Raw genomic sequence first — 18626 nt, forward strand, 5'->3', positions numbered from 1 at the left:
TAACCCAAGATTTGCAAAACTCCCTCGAGATAGTTTAGGTTAGGTCTTTACCTCAAATGGTTAAGGTTAGGATAGGGCAGCAAGTCTCGCAAATTTCCCAGAGTTTTTGTAAATCTAGAGACCATCTACACAAGACATTGAAACAGGGAGACGGCGAGCCTGGCTTTGTCCAACGATAAGAGGCAGGTAGTTACAGGTAGGTAACAGGTAACAAACCTATTTCTCAATATGTCAAACTATTCCTTTAACGCATGTACTATATATAAGTCAGGCTGGCAGCTTTTAGATGTTCTCAGTGAGTTTGCGGTCAGAATTGAATGCAGGAGGAAAATCTGAAAAATTAAAAAACAGAGACATGGTTCCCTGTTAAATTCTACATAATTTGTAAACTGCCAGTGATACTTTCCCATTTCCCTAGTCACGACCTGGTCAGGAAAACAGCTCTAGGCCTCTATGTGGACCTAGAGCTGACCTGCATTTGGCAAGCAATCAAGTAATCTGATCTAAAATGAATAGGAGCGGGGCGGAATGGTTAATCTTCCACGGAAGCATTTTATCTCGTAGGAACACATTAAAGAGGTATTCTGTCATTGTAGGCTATGTTGGGGGAGGCTGTGAAAAATCACAGTCTGCCGGAGTGTGAATCAATGTGACTCTGGTGTTCTCTTTAGCAGAGTACATAATTTCTGCCAAATATGATTTGCTCACTTGTCCAAACATTGCATTCGACAGGGAAAGAAAATAAAGTGCAAAGAAATTGCCGCAGAAAAAAACACAAATCAGAATCTAAAGGAGTAAACGTCAGCGTATGGGAAAATGTGCACTAAATAAGAGACCACAGTACAGTGTGTTGTCTCGATTCCTATTTATATCCCAATCCATGTCATCTGCATTAGAAATAACACATACTCAATATCTCTAGGCTGCGCAATGTCCATTCGCTGTGACAAAGCAAAGTGACAAGACTCCAGTTTTTAATGGACAAGTGTGATATGTGTTATGACTGTTCTCTCTCTCACCATGGAGATGCTTCTCATAATTAAATGCATCAGCAGTGTCACCATAAATATCACCCAAGATCTGCATTCTGCAATCACAACAACAAAACCAGCCAAAAGGCGGTGGGCTAGATTTGGCAATGAAATATTATCAAAGCCTTTAAAATAGATTATGCATTGTTCAACAAGCTTGCAAGTGTCTGTCAGTTGATCAAGGTATTAAAAATTCACAGCAGAAACTGTTCCCTTGTAAAGATCAGGACCTCAGCCTTGTCCAAGTAGAACTTCTATTTCAATGATGCAGAGAACCATGATTACAAACCCAAAGAAAATGTGGTTGCTGATTAAGAGCACTTTAAACTAAGCTGTAGAAACTTAAACAACAGCTGTAGGCGCAGAAGCAGTACCGTATTTCAAACTGAAGCAGGTTTTGGTGGTGTCTTATTTATATTTTTATATATATATATATATTATATATATTTACAAAGTGCTGTAAATACTGGGAAAGTATGAAAATGCTCAATCCAGAGAGAAATGCAGACAACCCGTATTCAGAAACCATGCCTTTAAAAGGTGACTACAGGTATGTTGACAGACAGAATGAGAAAAAAAAGCATGTAAAAATGTTCTAGTAGATGAAAAATGAGCGTATGTCCCCTTTAATCTATTTTTCACCGTAAGAAAGAGTGTGTTACATCTTCACCATACAAAATTGCAACACTGTATCTTGAACATTGGGACGCCATTGCGGTGACACCATCTGTCCACAGACAGATATACTGTATAAACACCAAAAATACTCACACTCGCATACAGTAGGTGTCTCCAGGACCACATTTTACCATTATGACTTAAACCATTAAGTTGGTAAATCATCAATCAGCTCAAGAGATTTCGAATTCAAATAGCTGCACTGCAAAAGGTCAAAAGTCCAGTCCGGTTACTTGCGATCTGTGGTTGTTCTTAGCTGAATCATATTTTGGGAAAGCCAACACAATGTTACTTGACAGTTTCTGGTGATGTCCAACTCTACTGAAGAAAACAGCAGGAGTAACTCAAGCCAAATAAGCAACAAACAAGCTGCCTTTGATGCTGTATGGGCTGGTTTCACAGACGTGGATTAGATCAGACTGATATTACAGTGAAGTACGCTGTCAACCTGAAAAGGCTTTAAGTCGAGGCACGTCGGTGAACCTGGCCCCTTTAGGTATTTGGAGGAATTCTGAGTGCATCATTTGTATCAGATTATTCTTTCCACACTAACTTTGCTCAAGTGTTATTGTTTGTTTGTGTTTCACATCGCTGCTCTACAAATGCATAATTTAATTTCATTAAATTCATATCTAACTTTATTTACCGCAATCTCTGACGGTTTTCTTTCCATGAGGGGTTGCCTGTCTTTTCACAGTTGCACTTATAATTCTGAAAGTCTATAAACTGGCAAGGTTAATTGCTATTTTTTCTTTGTTTTCCCTGGCTTCCTGGAGAGATTGAAAAAAAAACTGCCAAATGGAAATGACACGACTGATGAACTGTAGCATAGTTGGTTATGGTTATTTTAACTAATTTACCAACTGAGTGACTTCACCGAAGCCTTGCTGCTTTCTTCAATCCATGACCCACCTAATGAGACGCCAGGCAGTGGCGGTGCATAAGAAATGCAATGCTATCTCTGTATCTAGGACTCACATGTTTACTGCACCGTCTGGAGTCCCTCCTGAAAGTGAAAGTGTGTCATCTAATGTATGCAGCCAGCAGTCACTGCTCCTGAGCTGTTCTGGGTATTGGGGATTACATAAACTAAACAGACACGCAGTCGGTGTGTGTGTGTGTGTGTGTGTGTGTGTGCGTGCGTGCGTGTGCGTGTGCGTGTGCGTGTGCGGCTCTTCCTATGGTTCCTCTTGCTCCTTGACAACCGAAGCCTGAGCATCTCCAAATCTCCAAAGTCTTGCACCATGGGGAGCCTTGTTTTGCATTATTATTAAAGACACATACCGGGTGTGGGTGACTGTAGTGCTGCATGTATGTCACACCACATCAAAAACTAGGCCTATACTGTGTGCAGAGACTGCAAGAACAAGCAACGTTTCTGTGGGCGCATTTGCTGAATTTGAGGATATTTTGTACGGCGTATCTCACTGGGAAGCACCCAAAAGATTAGGATGAGACGGAGATAGTGACAGCAGCATCACAGCTTTCTGCAGCGCTTCTCATTTTCCTAGGAAGCAGCCGAGTGGCGTCTAGGCAGCAAATGTCAGAATGTTAAGATTTCTGGCAGAACATGTCCTTCTGCGCAAGAGAGAGAAACTAGCATGTTACATGCTATTAGTTCCAGTGTGGTACACTTTAACTCTTATAGAATTGTACCTTATCTGATGCGATTTTTTTTTAAAAAGGTAACTTTTCGTGTTTTTACCTTCCTACAAAAACTTACATGGTTTCATCTTTAATCCATCGTTCAATATGTCGTCACAAAGACATGGCCCACACACACTCAAGATTCAATGAAACAGTGGAGCGTCATCAATGAGTAATTGAGAGCGACTGCAGGGCAGAGCGTCAACACCAGGGGAGACAGAGCGATTTGGCGCGGGCACCACATCCCACCATCTCGCTCAGCAGCTGGTGATCAAACCAATCAGACATGGTTGAAAACCCCCTCCCCCATTTTCTTTTTCTCTATTTCTTCTCTCATTACCCGCCAAGCATCTTGATTCACATCTCCATCACAGTTAAATGTGGATGATAGCCTGTTTTTCTCATGGTGGATGCTGATGAGTCACACTTTCATGGATACGCGATGGCGTAAAGTGAGAGCAAAAAGTATTTTTTTGTCAATGGTTTTGTGTCTTTTAACATTTTAAAGACACAAAACTGAATAAAATAATAAGCAAGAAAAGAGAAAAGACACAAATCCAACAGTACATATGTGTTTACTTACTTTACAACTGACAACAGTTAAACAGGTATACTGACATAAGATATGGTCCATTTATTGGATCCAACAAATACAAAAATATTGTCAATCATATCCTTCAATTTCTTAATAACAATATAAAGGCCACTGGAGTTACTGACAGCATTAACACAGCAGACAGGTGTTAAATTCCAGCACTCGGAATAAACAGACGTTACGTGCATGATATTGTAAAACAGCATTGCATGGTCCATTAGGGTTGTGTGACAGTACAATCAGCCACTTTACAGTTCAAGTGCTCCAACAGATTCCTGGAATATCACAACGGTTTACGACACTAGTTGGGTTGATATAAAAGTTCTATATGACCTGCCAGAGAGATATGATCCAAGACTGGCGAATATCAATTTTATTGCAGCTGCATCTTCCATATGAAATTAGCATACAATATAACGGCAGCATAAAAAAAGTTTTTACCATGTAGGATATGTCTGGCATCACGGATGGCCACAGGGGACAATAAATAACCCTTTTAATAACAGGATAGAAAATGTATACCGTACTCACGGGTTAAAGACACAAACTGATATAGAAAAGCGGTCACTTCTTAAGGGTTCAAGCTTGAGCACCGTATTTCACCTGTTCCTAGTGGATTGATAATCATTGAAGCAGCTTTTCTTAATCTTAAGGGATAGGTTGGCTTTTTTTTTTTAAAGGTGGCTAAAATGCGATTGGAGTGCTGCCCCTGTCCACAGCAGTTCATTGCTTAGCTATACCTGTACGCCTGCCTGCTTTTCCAAATTGGCGGTGTGCTAACTGTCATCTACTGTAGGTAACGCACTAACTATGGATACATACCCCCTACAATCCCACTTCAAAGAAGCCAAACTCTCCCTTTAAATCATGGAAGGGGAAACTCCATGACAGTCTGCACGATTGCCAAGGATACTTTAATGACAACCTTTTCCAAAACTTGGCGTGGTGCCCTTCTATTAAGACTGAGATCGAGCCTTTGTCGTCCAAAAAAAGTGGCACAATACAATCCTGAAATGGCTGCCACTCTCCTTCTGAAGCAGACAATTATCGTCCTACTGGTCATTTGGTCCATTCCACTTATAAAAAGCTTTGTCTGCACCAGCATGTACTCTCACAGTGCCAACGAAAGCCTTTATGGAATACTGGGAACTTTAACCCCACAAATTATGTCCATCTTCCAATATGCTTAGAACTTCCTTTGTGCCTTCATGCTACACAATGCAGCCATTTCATGATACAATGATCTGCACACAATTTATGTTCAGAGCGGTAAGTAAAGCACATCTTGTGCAGTCCCTTTAGGCTTGTACTATGTGAGCTCATATGCACAGATGTTCCTTCACATTACGATACATTCATTATATTTGGCAGACAAACAGATTCTAATTCTACTCATGTCCCTGCTATGGTATTGGCAAAGTGGTCTTTTTTTCCACCTCCCATTTGTCATATAGTGAGTATACACTCTGAATCAATAACAACAATCTATTTCAATACAATTGTCCCCTATCAAAGCTCCTTTAAGACCAATGGGCCAATAGCCTGTGAAGGTTAATGGTAAGGAAGAGGCCACAAATTGCTTCATTTAGTCTTCTCCAGTATCTGCTTCTGATGCCAAAAACTGTACTCTTGGTGACTTCCATTCATAAATCAAACCTCAAACACACAAGTAACAAGTTTCATCGGAGGAGGATTTGGCTGGCGCGAGTCCAAAAGATAAGTCCTCCACTGCACACCGCTAACATCGAGCGAGGTAAAGGGGGTGATAAAGGACCGGGAAAGAACCAGAAAATCAATCAGGAAAGCCATCTGGCATCCCAGCTCTCTGGAGACGCCCAACAACTGTCTGCACCTCTGCTGTGTTTCCCTCGGTCCCTCTGCGTAGCCTGAGGGACAGCCACACAAGTGACCACGACAACAGAGGGATCTATAGTTGTCTGATTCTGACGGATGGAAACAGAGCGCACAAATCAGAACAACCCACCAGAGTAATACATGTGCACTCTGGGGAATACCATCTTGCCTGCGCGTTCTGTACTCTCAGCAGGGGAGCATACATATTGTAAGTATGCAGACACTTTGTCCCAACTATAGTTCTCTTACGAAAGCATCTTCCTGAATGGATATCTTAAAAATAGAATTATAAGTTAGTTTTTTTACATGAAGGCACTTTCTATGGGATGCAAGTGTACAAGTAAGGTGCGAAAGATCTTAATCTTGCAAGCATTAAGTGAATAAATTCCAAGGTATTTATGACTTAAGTTGAGATATGTCTGCGGGGAAGCTGATATTACACAGTAATTAAGTCTTATCTAGAAAATACATAATTTAAAATAAACATAGTTGACACTGCATAAGGTAAATCCAGAAAATATGGCTATGATTTAGTCTTTTAAAGCACAAAACAGAGAAGTACACTCACAAAATACACAAATTTTAAAAAAATTACTACAAAACTAGCTTAATGACCCATGTCCTTAAAGTTAAATTTGCATTGCAAAATGACTTTAGTCAAAAGCAGAAGAGAATAAGGATGGAGTTCCTCCTGTTATCAGTAGTTAGGTGATTCAATTGAAAAGGTACAAAGTACTTGAATAATGCCTGTGATTTAAGGCTATTTCTGAGCCACTGGTATGTAAGAGTAAGCCGCACTCAAAATGTCCTGAAAAGGTTCTTAAAAAAATACCTGAAGATCTGTACCACTTTCTCTCGACAAGTAGAGAACACGGTGAAAGAGAGCAACTTGCAGTGAGGAGCGTTGGCCCCCTCTACAGGAGAAGATGCAAACATATTGTGTAACTCCCCTAAAAAGGAAACACTGGAATGTACAGCCACTTGCTCACAGGAGGTTTGTTGACATTTTAGAAGGATGCACATGTGTTTCAGTGTTTGTCCACGCATGTGTGTAAAGCAAGTAATTGAACTCGAAAGTTGCACTAGTAGTAACTGTAAATGTGAAACAAGAAAAATGTCAGCATGTACGATAGTGCAGGTTCTCACTCATCCTCCTTGATTACAAAAACAGTCCATATTCCAGTAGAGTCCTGTCTCCCAGCAACAGCAATCAAGAAAAAAATGTTCCCATATAAACTTACAAAGTAAGTACTTAATAATAATAATAGTCATAATTCATACATTCATTCATTCATCTTCAACCGCTTATCCCGGGTTCGGGGTCGCGGTGGGGCTGGAGCCAATCCCAGCTGACATCGGGCGTGAGGCGGGGTACACCCTGGACAGGGCGCCAGTCTATCGCAGGGCACATAGAGACGAACAGAGACAGACAACCATTCACACCTAAGCAATTTTGTAGAGCCATCAATAGTAATAATAATAATAATAATTATTTGTTATCGGTGCCGTAAATCCAACTGGCACAAAATGTGCAACGGTTGAAGTTTAGAGCATGGAAGCTTCCTCCTTTGGGCTCTATTCAGGGCAATGCAAACATTCCATAAAACACTTAGCTATTCAATCCACTCCTGTCCCTCTTCAGGATATCGGCCCTGAATTAAACATATTGTAGGTTGACCATTACATTCTCTCCTCAAAGAACCACTTCTGGTGGAGTGTGTCGGAGCAGGGTTGTAGTGAGGGGGCTGGTGTCCCGTTGTCTGTCTTGTCGATTGCCTCAACACACTTCTGGCTCACCACGTGGTATAGACTCCCGTCCTGAAAACACAAAGTAGTTTAAAAACTAGCTATTAGTGTTATTACTATTGGAACACAGATATCCTGGCCCCATACATTCTGTCTTTCTTTGATTCAATTACACTTTTGCTCAACAGCTGTGGAGTAGCTCAGGTACAGTATGTGCTCGACTTTGACTGTGACATTAATAAGATCCGGAAAACAAATAGGAGTATGCACGCACATCCGAAGCAAAGAGCGCAGGTGCTGAGTCAAAAGTGAGCACATCATGGCGTAAAGAAACAAATAGCTTGCACACTGCAGTGCTCCAATTATACACTCATTTATCGCACCTAGGAGGTGATGTTTGGAACATGACTGCTCTTCATCAGACAAATGTTGTAAAAAATGTGTATACACATGATACAGTCACATGATGTTATCACATGAGCCTTATGTGCGTATCTTTGGTAAACAGAACATTTAAAGTGGTGCTTGTGCATGATTCTTTGTGGAGAAACTCAAGTTTTATAGATCTGAACTAATCGATTAGTCAACAACATGTATATATAATGTATGAACATATGCACATACAGTTTAAGTACTGCATAAATGAAGTGCCAGATTCAATGGTGTCAAGTCCCATTCAATAAACCAGAGACCAAAAAAAAAAAAAAAATCACTCAATAGGGTGTCCCCGATGACTGTCATCAATTAGATTTAGGTCTTTGTGGTTCAGTTCTTTCAGCTTCTATCCTTTATAACACTTATAAGATTTACATTATTATAGAACACAATTAAAAGGAAATGATTCTGCTGATTGTACAAAACTTTCTTATTAAGGCAATTACATATATTGCCTAAAGCATATTCAATGATGATGCTGCTTTCAGAAAGAATATTATCATAGTATCTATATTTTACCTCACAGTTACCTTAGTTCCAGTTGAGAACCGGTAATAAATAAATATCAGAATCAGAATCAGAATCGTGTGCCTCTGAGCTTTAAAGGATCAATTCCTTTAATCGATGCCAGCATGTTTTTTTTCTGACAGTTTGCAAAACAATGTCCTGCAACAAACGTGGCTTCATTACACGATGAAAGATGTCAACAGTGCAGCTTGTAATGTCTGTAAAATTATCATTTCAAGGGAGGATGGAACACCAACAACACGTCGCAACATATTTCTACACAACATGGGCCTAAATTCCAGGAATGACATGTATTTGGCACTCTACGCACAAGTGCCACTGCAACACGGTCGTTCCCAAGGGTAAAATAACATTAGGCTTAGCAGATGTTTTCCTTGACTAATGAAAACTAATGCTCTACAAATGCATTTCACCTACACTGGTAACATTCTGATAATAAAACAGTTTCAGACGCTGAAAACCTGTGTAGGCTTATTGTTTTTCCACACAGAAAACTTACCAGTAATCAATGAGAGAATCGATAAAGCATTGGACCGATGAGCAGAATCGATATTGGGATTGGTATCAATAAAATCTTATCAATTCCCATTCCTAAGTTTACCCTATGGTGCAAAGGAAACAAAAGCACAGATACATCTGCACCTATGAGTAGAGTGTCTGTCACAGCAAAAAAAAAAAAATTGTGGACTCCAACTCTCCAAGACAACTCAAAAACTCCTTCCATACTGCACCTTTCACTGCCACCATGTTACCTCCTGTGTCATTACATTGCCTCTTTGCTTCAATCAGGATATAATAGAAACAGACACTAAAAACAGAAATATAACCTTTACCTCTCTGAGGACAAATTTCTGGTCTGGAGCAATAGGTTGCCCTCGTTTTCTACATAGCTGGACAGTCAGGTAGGTGCTGATGTTATCACCCACGATGCATCCAGCAGGTTCCCTCGTGTTATAGCGGATCTCCCCGTCCGTGGAGTATTCAAAAAACTGCGGGAGGAAAAAACAGCTCTTAATCTTTTCATGTAAACTGTGTCCCGTCCAATAAACATTGTATTCATTTTTTTTCAGTGAAAGTTTGAAATCTAACTTAAAATAGAGATGTTTGGGCCAATGAAGAGAAAAGGGAACAGACAGATTGTGACTCAATTTTTCACATCAACTCAAGTGATGGAATCATAACTTGCATTTGGTATTTGCAATATTTCAGTTATGACGGAAGGAGGCAATTTTAGTCACCATTAGAAAATCTGTACATGCAAATGTATGCATGCATCATGTATATGTGTGACTCAAAAAGATACACAGCAAGAAGGCAGATGGCCACTGTACTGAGAGATGGCTTGTGTGATGATAATGGTTACCACTGTCTTAGGTAAATATAACTCATACATTATGCTGTGTTTTTACCGTCAACAACTAGATCCTATAGCTCTTGTGTTAAACTGACACTGATAAGACATTTCACATTAGTAAAATGAAGACATTTTAATGCCCATTGCAACAGAATAAAGTGACTTTTCCCCAGACAATACATCAAGAAGCATGTTATGGTTATTGAAAGAAAGACTGATGTCCTTTACCTGGTTCTGACCCATGCCGTGACACTGGTAGAGGATGACCCTTTGGCCCACCACTGTGTGTTCATCTGCAGGGTTGTAGTCAAAACAGTAGCTGGTCTTGCCCCGGTTCTTCAGCTATAATGAGCAAAAAGCAGTCAATAGATCTTAACAGACATACATGGTTGAGAAAAATCATGCCAAAGTTAATCTTATCGTAAGGAAATATCAGATTTTTAACATTTTTTTTTTTTAAGCCTCTCGTCTGCACTGCTCAGCTTGATTCAATTCATGCAAACTGGTGAGAACTGGTCAATTCAAACTAATTTAAACGCGACGATCAGCAAAGACGATGTGTTCTCACCATTCCAAACATGCCCGGCCGATCCTCTGGGACGTGAATATCGGGGTAAACGTTATCCAGATACCACCTGAAGTTCTTACAGCCCAGCTTCTCTCTAAGCTTCTTCCGGTCCCTCACATCTCCAAAAGCCTCCTGGAAACAAAGACGCAAATGACAGTTCTGCCTTACCGTCATAATAACCTGAGATTCAAAGCAGAATGTTAATGCTGTAATATGGAGATTACATAATGGTAAGTATCAATGAATTGCTTATTATATTCAAATAAAGACCGTGTGTTTATGCTGTTGATGCAGTCATCGTCAGACTAGTGCAGTGTCAGAGGACGTATTCTTAGCACAGTTTTGTGCTGAAATGGTATGCAGTAGCACTATCTATAGTTGTTCCATAACTACCCTTACAAAACACCTTAAAATAAAATGAAAGCCACTCCTACATCCTATGTGAACTTGTTTTATTTAGGATAATTCCCTTCAGGTGGTTCATCTCGCTTTTGAGAGGGTTCCACATAAAATAAAAACAACCAAAACAACAAATAATTTAACAGCTAAACATACAGACAAAAACAGTAACAAAAACAAACCAACCAGACTACAGAAAAATAGTAGCTACAAAGTCGCCAAAGACAGATGTTCATTCATTTCAAAAAAAGGGAAATATGAGATTAAAGCAATCTTAAACATATCATAGTCCCTAACTCTAATCTGTGTGACTGTATGACACTGAATGCAAACAGATTGTATGCATACATACTTTTATGCATACGTTGTTACATGTACACACCACAGCGAACATGACTTGTAATTTACAGTGCAGGAACTCTCCAGTCTGATCTGTGGCTGAGCATATGTTCACCACACCTTCCCTGCTGGAGGAAGGCTTCAGCAGCACTGCAGGATGATGGATGTTGGTGGTTTGCCCAAACACAGCTTTAATTGGCCCTTCATCAATTTATTCGCCAAAGGAGAGAGTCCGTCATCAATGAGAGGGACCAGCAAGGACCATCAGAGGACACTGAGGGCCACTACAGTGTACGCGGCCAATAAGAAGAAAATTAAGGGTCCGTAAAGGTGCTACTTAAATGACAATGAAAAGCAAATGTAAGAGTGACTAGCACATACTTACAGATTCACTCTTTTGTCAGTCATCCTTGAAAATAATACACTGTTGCAATTTGAATTTACAGTAGTTGATTTAGGTTTCACAACTCAACTCATATGGACTGATAGTTGTCTCATCAACTCATCAGATTTTTGCTCTGGGGAGGATGACAATACAATCGCTTTCTAGACTTACTGGAAATATTCAAATTAGCCATCAATATATGTGTTAGAATGACTCAAGCTATCTAGATTGTGGACTTGGAATATTATCAGGACTAAAGTTGAAGATGTAATTTCCTCATACCAGAGCTGAAGTACTAATTTACACCATTGACTGTATAAAATATATATGCATGGAGCTGAGGAGGGCTGAATGAAGCCTATGGTCAATGCTTGCCACCTGTGACGGTTCCGACCTGTCACTTAAAGCTGACAGCCCTTAATTATGCATCATTTTAAACCGTAAAATAATGAAAATGTACTGAAAAATGCTCCCCTGTACAATTGTTATGAACGGGAAATTAGCTAAAGAACCAAAAACTGTTTTTGTCCCAGGCTATAAGCATGTTTATTTCTGCAGTAAGTTGTAGTTGGGCATTTTAACATGGGAGGCACTGAGTGGCTTTTGAAGCCAGCGTTAAGTGGTCTATCAAGGAACTGCAGTTTTTGCCACTTCTGTGTTGGCTTCATTTTTCAGCACCGGAGGTTGCCACTTGATTTACAAAAATACTATTCTCGCTGCCTGAGTTTATCTCTAACTAAGGAAGTCAACTGTCTGCGAGCTCCCAGAGATTATGTAGGAATAGGAAAATAATATCTTGATAAATGTTCTGTTTAAATTTACAACAGGGATTAAATAACCTCTTTATAGGTTTTCACAAAATATGAACCCAGGTGTCTGAAACTCAAAAAACAGCTGGAAATGCCTGAAAAACAAGAGCCAAAATAACAGAAAATGAAAAGTGAGATAAGGCTATCAGATGCTGGAAAATCTTACATATAAACATATTGCCATGTATCTTACATATAATACATGGCAAAAATTTGGTATGTATGAGCATGTGTATACCTATAAGAAGGGGAGCAGCAAAGTTTGTTTAGAGGCTTTGGTGTATTGGGTTTTGCTGAGCCACTGCGAAGTTGGCAAGCCTACCTCCTCTCAGGGAGATGAGTGCCACCTGATCTGTGTTTAGAGAGCTTCTCCTCTTAACTACACTGGCCTACACACACACGCACGCACGCATGGCACCCCATGGGTTAGCAGTGCTCTCACCCTGTCAAAGACAGGTGAATGACACCCGCTGGCACCGAGTGATACGGAAAGGTAGTAATCACACACCGGAACGCCCTGACACTCCTAACACCCCTGTCACCTTGGGTGTCTGCTGCTCATGTATCCCAAGTGTCACTTAATCAGAGGAGCTTTTACACCACAGAGGGAGAGCAGTATGTGTGTGTGTGTGTGTGTGTGTGTGTGTGTGTGTGTGTGTGTGTGTGTGTGTGTGTGTGTGTGTGTGTGTGTGTGTGTGTGTGTGTGTGTGTGTGTGTGTGTGTGTGTGTGTGTGTGTGTGTGTGTGATCTAGAGTGTATACATTGGAAAAATTAAGTGATTAATCAATCTAACAGTTTTGTGAGTGCAGCAGTAAAAAAAAAGAACTCTATACTATACTCCATAAATGAAACAAATCATGCAGTCATTAATATGCTGTAATGCTGGCTTTGATACCACTAGCACATACACACGCACACCATCTGTACACACTCACCAGCCGTGCGTGGGGGTTTCGATGGTAGTAGACCTCTTTGTATTCATCCATCCAGACCTCAGCGGCTCTCACGCTGTTTGCCAGAGCTTTGCTCCGTGAGTAGGGGGCCTTTTTAGGGAACACATGACCCACATGGGAGCATGGATGGACCTCCAGGCTGCCTCCACACTGCCAAATCTAAGACAAATCAACACCACCACCACGAGGATTTGGTTAGCCTCTCCGCCAGGAGTTTATCATTCAACACAAAGCACAGTCTTGTTGTCATGGAACTTGGAGACAGAAGGCTGTTTTGTTGTTGAAGGGAAATATATTTGGTTCCTCCCCTTTAGGAAATTGAGGTTATTGAAGAGGATGTTGAAATGCTTCATATTTGGCCCGTTTTCACTGGTTGTTTAGTTATAATTCTTTCAGGATGCTTTTCACAGGGAAAAAAAGAGTCGTCACGTGATGTCTTTTTAGTGCTGTGGCGGTAAAAAAGTGTGTACTTCATGTCAATATGGACACAGTTTATGAGTTTAAGCTAGGGCCTTTCACGTGCAGAATACATGGACATACAGCTAGTGTTGTTTTTGGCTGCCTGTTTTACTTTTAGTCTAATCTAGTTTTAGTCGACTAAAAGTCTGAGCATTTTAGTCTAGTTTTAGTCGACGAAAACTTATGACAATTTAGTCTAGTTTTAGTCAAAGAAAATTGTACATTAGTCTCTTTTTAGTAATGCAATGCAATTATATTTAATCAATATAATAAAAGTACCTAGTAGTATTGACGAAACCAACATTTGATTTTAGCCAAACCCATGCAGATATCTTTAGTTTACAGCATGTACAGGTCTAGAAGAAGTAATCCAATTTATGTTGATGCTAAATTCAGTTCAGTGTTATTTGCTCTGTGAAATACAAAACTAGTGAAAGTATTTGGCCAACAAGGGGAAGTTTAGTGCACTTATAGAGTGAGTCAGTCAGGTAGGAACTAAACACACACACACGTTCTCAGCTCCAGTGGCTAACCCTAAAGCTAGCCTTAAAACCCGACACATTAACCGTAGCATCATGTCGCATGAGCTTTCTTAAACAGAAAGTATTGTTACGTTATGACTTGACTCACCTAAATGTCATTATGGTTTGATGATTCGTGGTGTTTTTTCCTGTGATTTTGTCGTCGCATTTCTCTCTTTCTTTTTCCACAACACATTCCGTTTTCTTTTCCACGTCTGTGTAATGAAAGTGTTTCTTCTTTTCCTCCCAAACACGACCCCCAGCTGGTGTCACACTTTGTTCTCATGTTTCTTTAGTTTAGTGAACTCTAACGTTAACGCTGACCCACAGCAGCGGCAGCTTCAGAATCCAAATAATGCGCGTGTGGGGATTGAGGAAGTGACGTCGCCCAGACGCGAGACTGGGAGAAAACTACAAAATAATAATTACAATAACGTGACTAAACGAGACGAAACAACGTTATTTCGTCTTGTTTTCGTCAATAAAAATGAAGAGACATTTCGTCTCGTTTTTATTCGTCAACGAAATTGCATTATATATTTCATCTTAGTCATCGTCACATGCCCAGCATTTTCGTTTTGTCTCGTCTACTTTTCGTCACGTGATAAAGGTTCGTTGACGACAATATTTCGTCATCATTTTCGTTGACGAAAGCAACACTACTTACAACATACATACACACCGTTTCTTACCCTGAAGGAGAATTCGAGGTTCTCTCCTCCCCACACCTCCATCCCTGTGTCGTATGTCCCCAGGTAATGGAAGTAGTTCTTGCTAACAGCAAACAGACCACCTGCCATAGTGGGAGACCTGAGGAGAAAAAACACATCAGACGATAATTTCCCTGCATCATCTTATAAATCATGACTTATCTGGATGAGACAAGTGATATAACAGCTTTAGTACCAGTTGACAGCAGTAGTATAAGTATTAATGTAGAGCCTTTTCTGTAAAGTTATCTTTTTTCTCAACGGGTCCCACAGACACACCTGATGACATCAAGTGGCGAGCGACGGCGTTTCTGTTCATAATCTGGGACGACGTGCCACGTAAAGACCAACCGCCAATCAAACCCCCCGATCTGGGGTTCACCAGAGTTCCCTAAATACTGGAAGGTGTTCCAGTCGATCACGTCAATGACAGGACACACCACAGCCGAAGGCTCCTCTTTGATCCTGCAGAAGAAAAGAGGAGAATAGCTGTTGACAGGGAGAAGCAGTGCTGCAAAGCAAGAGGAAAATTGTTCATCTCAAATGTCTCTGTCAACTGTTTGTGCTGCCCTTGCTCTAAAGAGAGCCCTGTGACTGAGCTTATTGAGTCTCAGTCGGATACATAACAGCACTTTAGCTAGCTGGTGGAGATTCAGTGCTTCACTCTGAGACACTTCAGTTGTGCGAAAAGACAGTCATTCAAACTACAAGGCCGCACTTTGAGAAAACACTCAGAGAAGTAGTCAATTTTCCTGCTGAGGGTTTTCTAACCTGTGGAGCAGGGGCTCTAACCAGCCTTCGTGACACTCGCAGTGACAGTCCAGGAAGGTCAGCACATCACCCGTGGTAATGGACGCCCCTAGCAACCGGGCCCGCACTAACCCCTCCCTCTTGGTGGCCCTGATCAGACGAACCTTCCTCAATCCTGAGATGTACTTCTCCAATGGCTCCTTCAGATGAGCTTTGGGAAATTAAGACAGGTAAACAAATCAAAAGTAAAAGTTAATCCAGTAAACATGTTATTTTGTGTGTGTGTGTGTGTGTGTGTGTGTGTGTGTGTGTGTGTGTGTGTGTGTGTGTGTGTGTGTGTGTGTGTGTGTGTGTGTGTGTGTGTGTGTGTGTGTGTGTGTGTGTGTGTGTGTGTGTGTGTGTGTGTGTGTGTGTGTAGCTCACATTTGTATTGAAAGCAGTTATGTTTTTCAAAATCACTACAAACATTTAATGAGTAAAGGGAATAACAAGCACAACAAAGCAGTTACAATCTCCTGCCAGCTTTTGATAGCGGCTGGCAAAGCTGATTAAGAAAGAAAGTAAAATAGGTGTTTTAGAGTGATACACAATTACTATATTCAGATCATCCATCAGTTGTCTTGTCACTAAAATAACACAACAGTACTTAGGTTTGAATGATAAAAAGGGCTTTGGTGAGTTATCTCACTAGTCTGTGGTTCTCAAACAGACTGCTGCCGCTTCCTAGTATATGCTGTTTTGATGATTCTTAGGGTCTGGGTGTTGATTTTTTTCTGTCCATACAACAACAACAACAACAACAACACCTCCTCCTCCTCCTCCTCCTCCTCTTCTTCCTCCTCTTCCTCCTCCTCCTCCTCCTCCTCCTCCTCCTCCACCTCCTCCACCTCCTCCACCTCCTCCACCTCCTCCTCCTCCTCCTCCTCCTCAAATGAAACCAATGTAAATAGGAACATCCTTCATCGGTTTACTTGTTCACCACTCACGCTGTATATTCTGCCAACGGAAGGGCAGAGGGAGAGGCAGGCTTTACGACATTTCAAAGGTCATGAGCCAAAATATTTTCGAACCACTCCCTTTAAAAGTGCCTCAGCCCCTTATAGTCAGTTTGACTGCAGAAGACAAAACAACGAATGACTTCAAATTAGAACGCATTGCTGCAGTAAATCCCTCTTCAGTTTATTTGAGACTAGCCTCGGTATGCTGTTTGTATTTTTTTCTTCCTTCCAATTTGAGTCTGATGAATCGCACTGTGCTTCAAACAATTGACCACGCTTCAAAAACATCATCCAAGCAATTTACATATATACTGCTGTTGATTACTATTATTATATAGTTTGTGATGTACAATCTCCCTTATCTACATCTTAAAGTCACCACCTATCATTACCTTCCTGAATCTAAGTTTGACTTTCTCCAATTGCCAGCAATTCAGTCTGTCCCTCCCGTCTTTATGACAACTGATTGCCACCTGTCTGTGTACCGCCTTGTGTGTTCCTTTGACAGCCCTTCTGCCCGTTCTGACTGTCAATCAGCCAGCCTGTCTGCCGAAAGCCCTTATGTCTGTCCATCAGTCCGTCTGTCTCTGCCTCCCTCCATCAGTCTGTCTGTCTCAGCCTCCCTCCATCAGTCTGTGCCCGTACCTCTCTCGCTATAGTCGTCCACCAGCACCACCTCTTTCAGCAGGATGTCAGGCGACGTCTCCAGGACACTGTGGACCGTCCTCAGCAGGGTGGACCAGGCCTCGTTGTAGAAGGCGATGACCACAGAGGTCGTCGGCAGGGACCTGTAGTCATACTTCAGCTCTCTGCAGCTGCAATGTAGGGAGCATTTACATGTTAGTGGATGGATGGGATGGAGGAGGTGAAGCTGGGTCACTGGGTTAAAACTACACACTGACATCCTGGAAAGAGAGAGCTGCATGAAGCTTAAGCCAGGTTGGGTAACAAAAGAAAACAATAAAAAAAAAAAACATTCAGATACAGACAGGGGCAGCAGCAGTTACTCCCAAACAGCAAATGACTAACTAGAACTCCCCTCTAGAATTACAGTGGCAGTTTAGTGAGCTGGATTTTTAGCTTTGCTTGGTATCTATAGCTGAAAAATGGCCTTAACTTTATCTATATATATATATATATTTCTTAAAATGTGATAGTGTTTCTTTAGTGCAGTGGTTGACATCACTCAGCTAATGACTCACAGTGGGTTCCATCTCTCTGGCAGCCTGCGGTGCAGAGACACTTTATCACTGACATAAGTGTTAATCTGGTGCTTTTTGATGCTTTCCTCCTCCTTCCTTTTCTCCTCTCCGTTCAGATTCAGTTTGACGGCTCTCCCCATTTCCCCCAGGGCATTTAAATCCAAGGGGGGCCTCTCGTAGACGGGTTTCTTTAGTAGCTCTTCATTTTCCAACTCTCGGTCTCCTCCTGGCAACTCTCGTCGATTTGCTGCGTTCACGTCCGCGGAGTTGTGTCTGAAAAATATGAGATACCCAACTAAAGTGACACCAAAGAAGGAAAAAAGTAACTTTTGTCGATGTCTTCTTCCGCAGAGTGCCATCGTGTCGCTTCCTTCCTCGGTGCAAACTTGAGTAGAAGTTTCATGCCCTGCTATGGGGCTGCTGCCGCCGCTGCACTCCGCTGGAACCGAGTGATGTTTTCCGTTCCAACAGCCTCGACACGTTTCCGTTCCGCATTCGGCGTTTTCATTAGTTCTGAGAGTTCCGTTCCCGAACTCGTGAGTTCTGAGTTAACGTTCAGCCTGACTTGTTGCTACGCTACTTGTTGAGCGGAACGTTATCTGGACTACCGTTGGTGTAACAGTTAGGACACTCCTCCTCCTCCTCGAGTCCTTTCAACAGCGTTC

At 41.3% G+C, this 18626-nt stretch overlaps 1 protein-coding gene across 1 annotated transcript; it reads right to left on the reverse strand.

The window, feature by feature from the left end:
- Positions 1–7127: 7127 nt before the first annotated feature.
- Positions 7128–18395, reverse strand: galnt12 (UDP-N-acetyl-alpha-D-galactosamine:polypeptide N-acetylgalactosaminyltransferase 12). The gene is made up of 10 exons (XM_083926282.1): positions 17962–18395; positions 17405–17574; positions 15783–15972; positions 15291–15476; positions 14994–15111; positions 13304–13480; positions 10437–10568; positions 10097–10210; positions 9348–9503; positions 7128–7623 (listed from the first exon to the last, which is right to left on the reverse strand). Exons 1-10 carry the CDS (start codon positions 18318–18320, stop codon positions 7486–7488), a joined length of 1740 nt encoding a protein of 579 aa, XP_083782408.1. The 5' UTR covers positions 18321–18395; the 3' UTR covers positions 7128–7485.
- Between the last annotated feature and the right edge of the window lie 231 nt (positions 18396–18626).

The sequence above is a fragment of the Echiichthys vipera genome (assembly GCF_963691815.1).
Source record: "Echiichthys vipera genome assembly, chromosome: 13".
In the NCBI taxonomy this organism is placed as follows: domain Eukaryota; kingdom Metazoa; phylum Chordata; class Actinopteri; order Perciformes; family Trachinidae; genus Echiichthys; species Echiichthys vipera.

What these genes read in the sequence shown, in the direction of transcription:
- galnt12 (XM_083926282.1), bottom strand. Translation starts at nt 18,320, where the DNA reads ATGGCACTCTGCGGAAGAAGACATCGACAAAAGTTACTTTTTTCCTTC. An exon ending in GGCCGGGCATGTTTGGAATG is followed by an intron (nt 10,211 to 10,436) that starts GTGAGAACACAT and finishes TGCTCATTATAG; the next exon opens with CTGAAGAACCGGGGCAAGAC. An exon ending in ACGGCATGGGTCAGAACCAG is followed by an intron (nt 9,504 to 10,096) that starts GTAAAGGACATC and finishes TTCCTCCCGCAG; the next exon opens with TTTTTTGAATACTCCACGGA.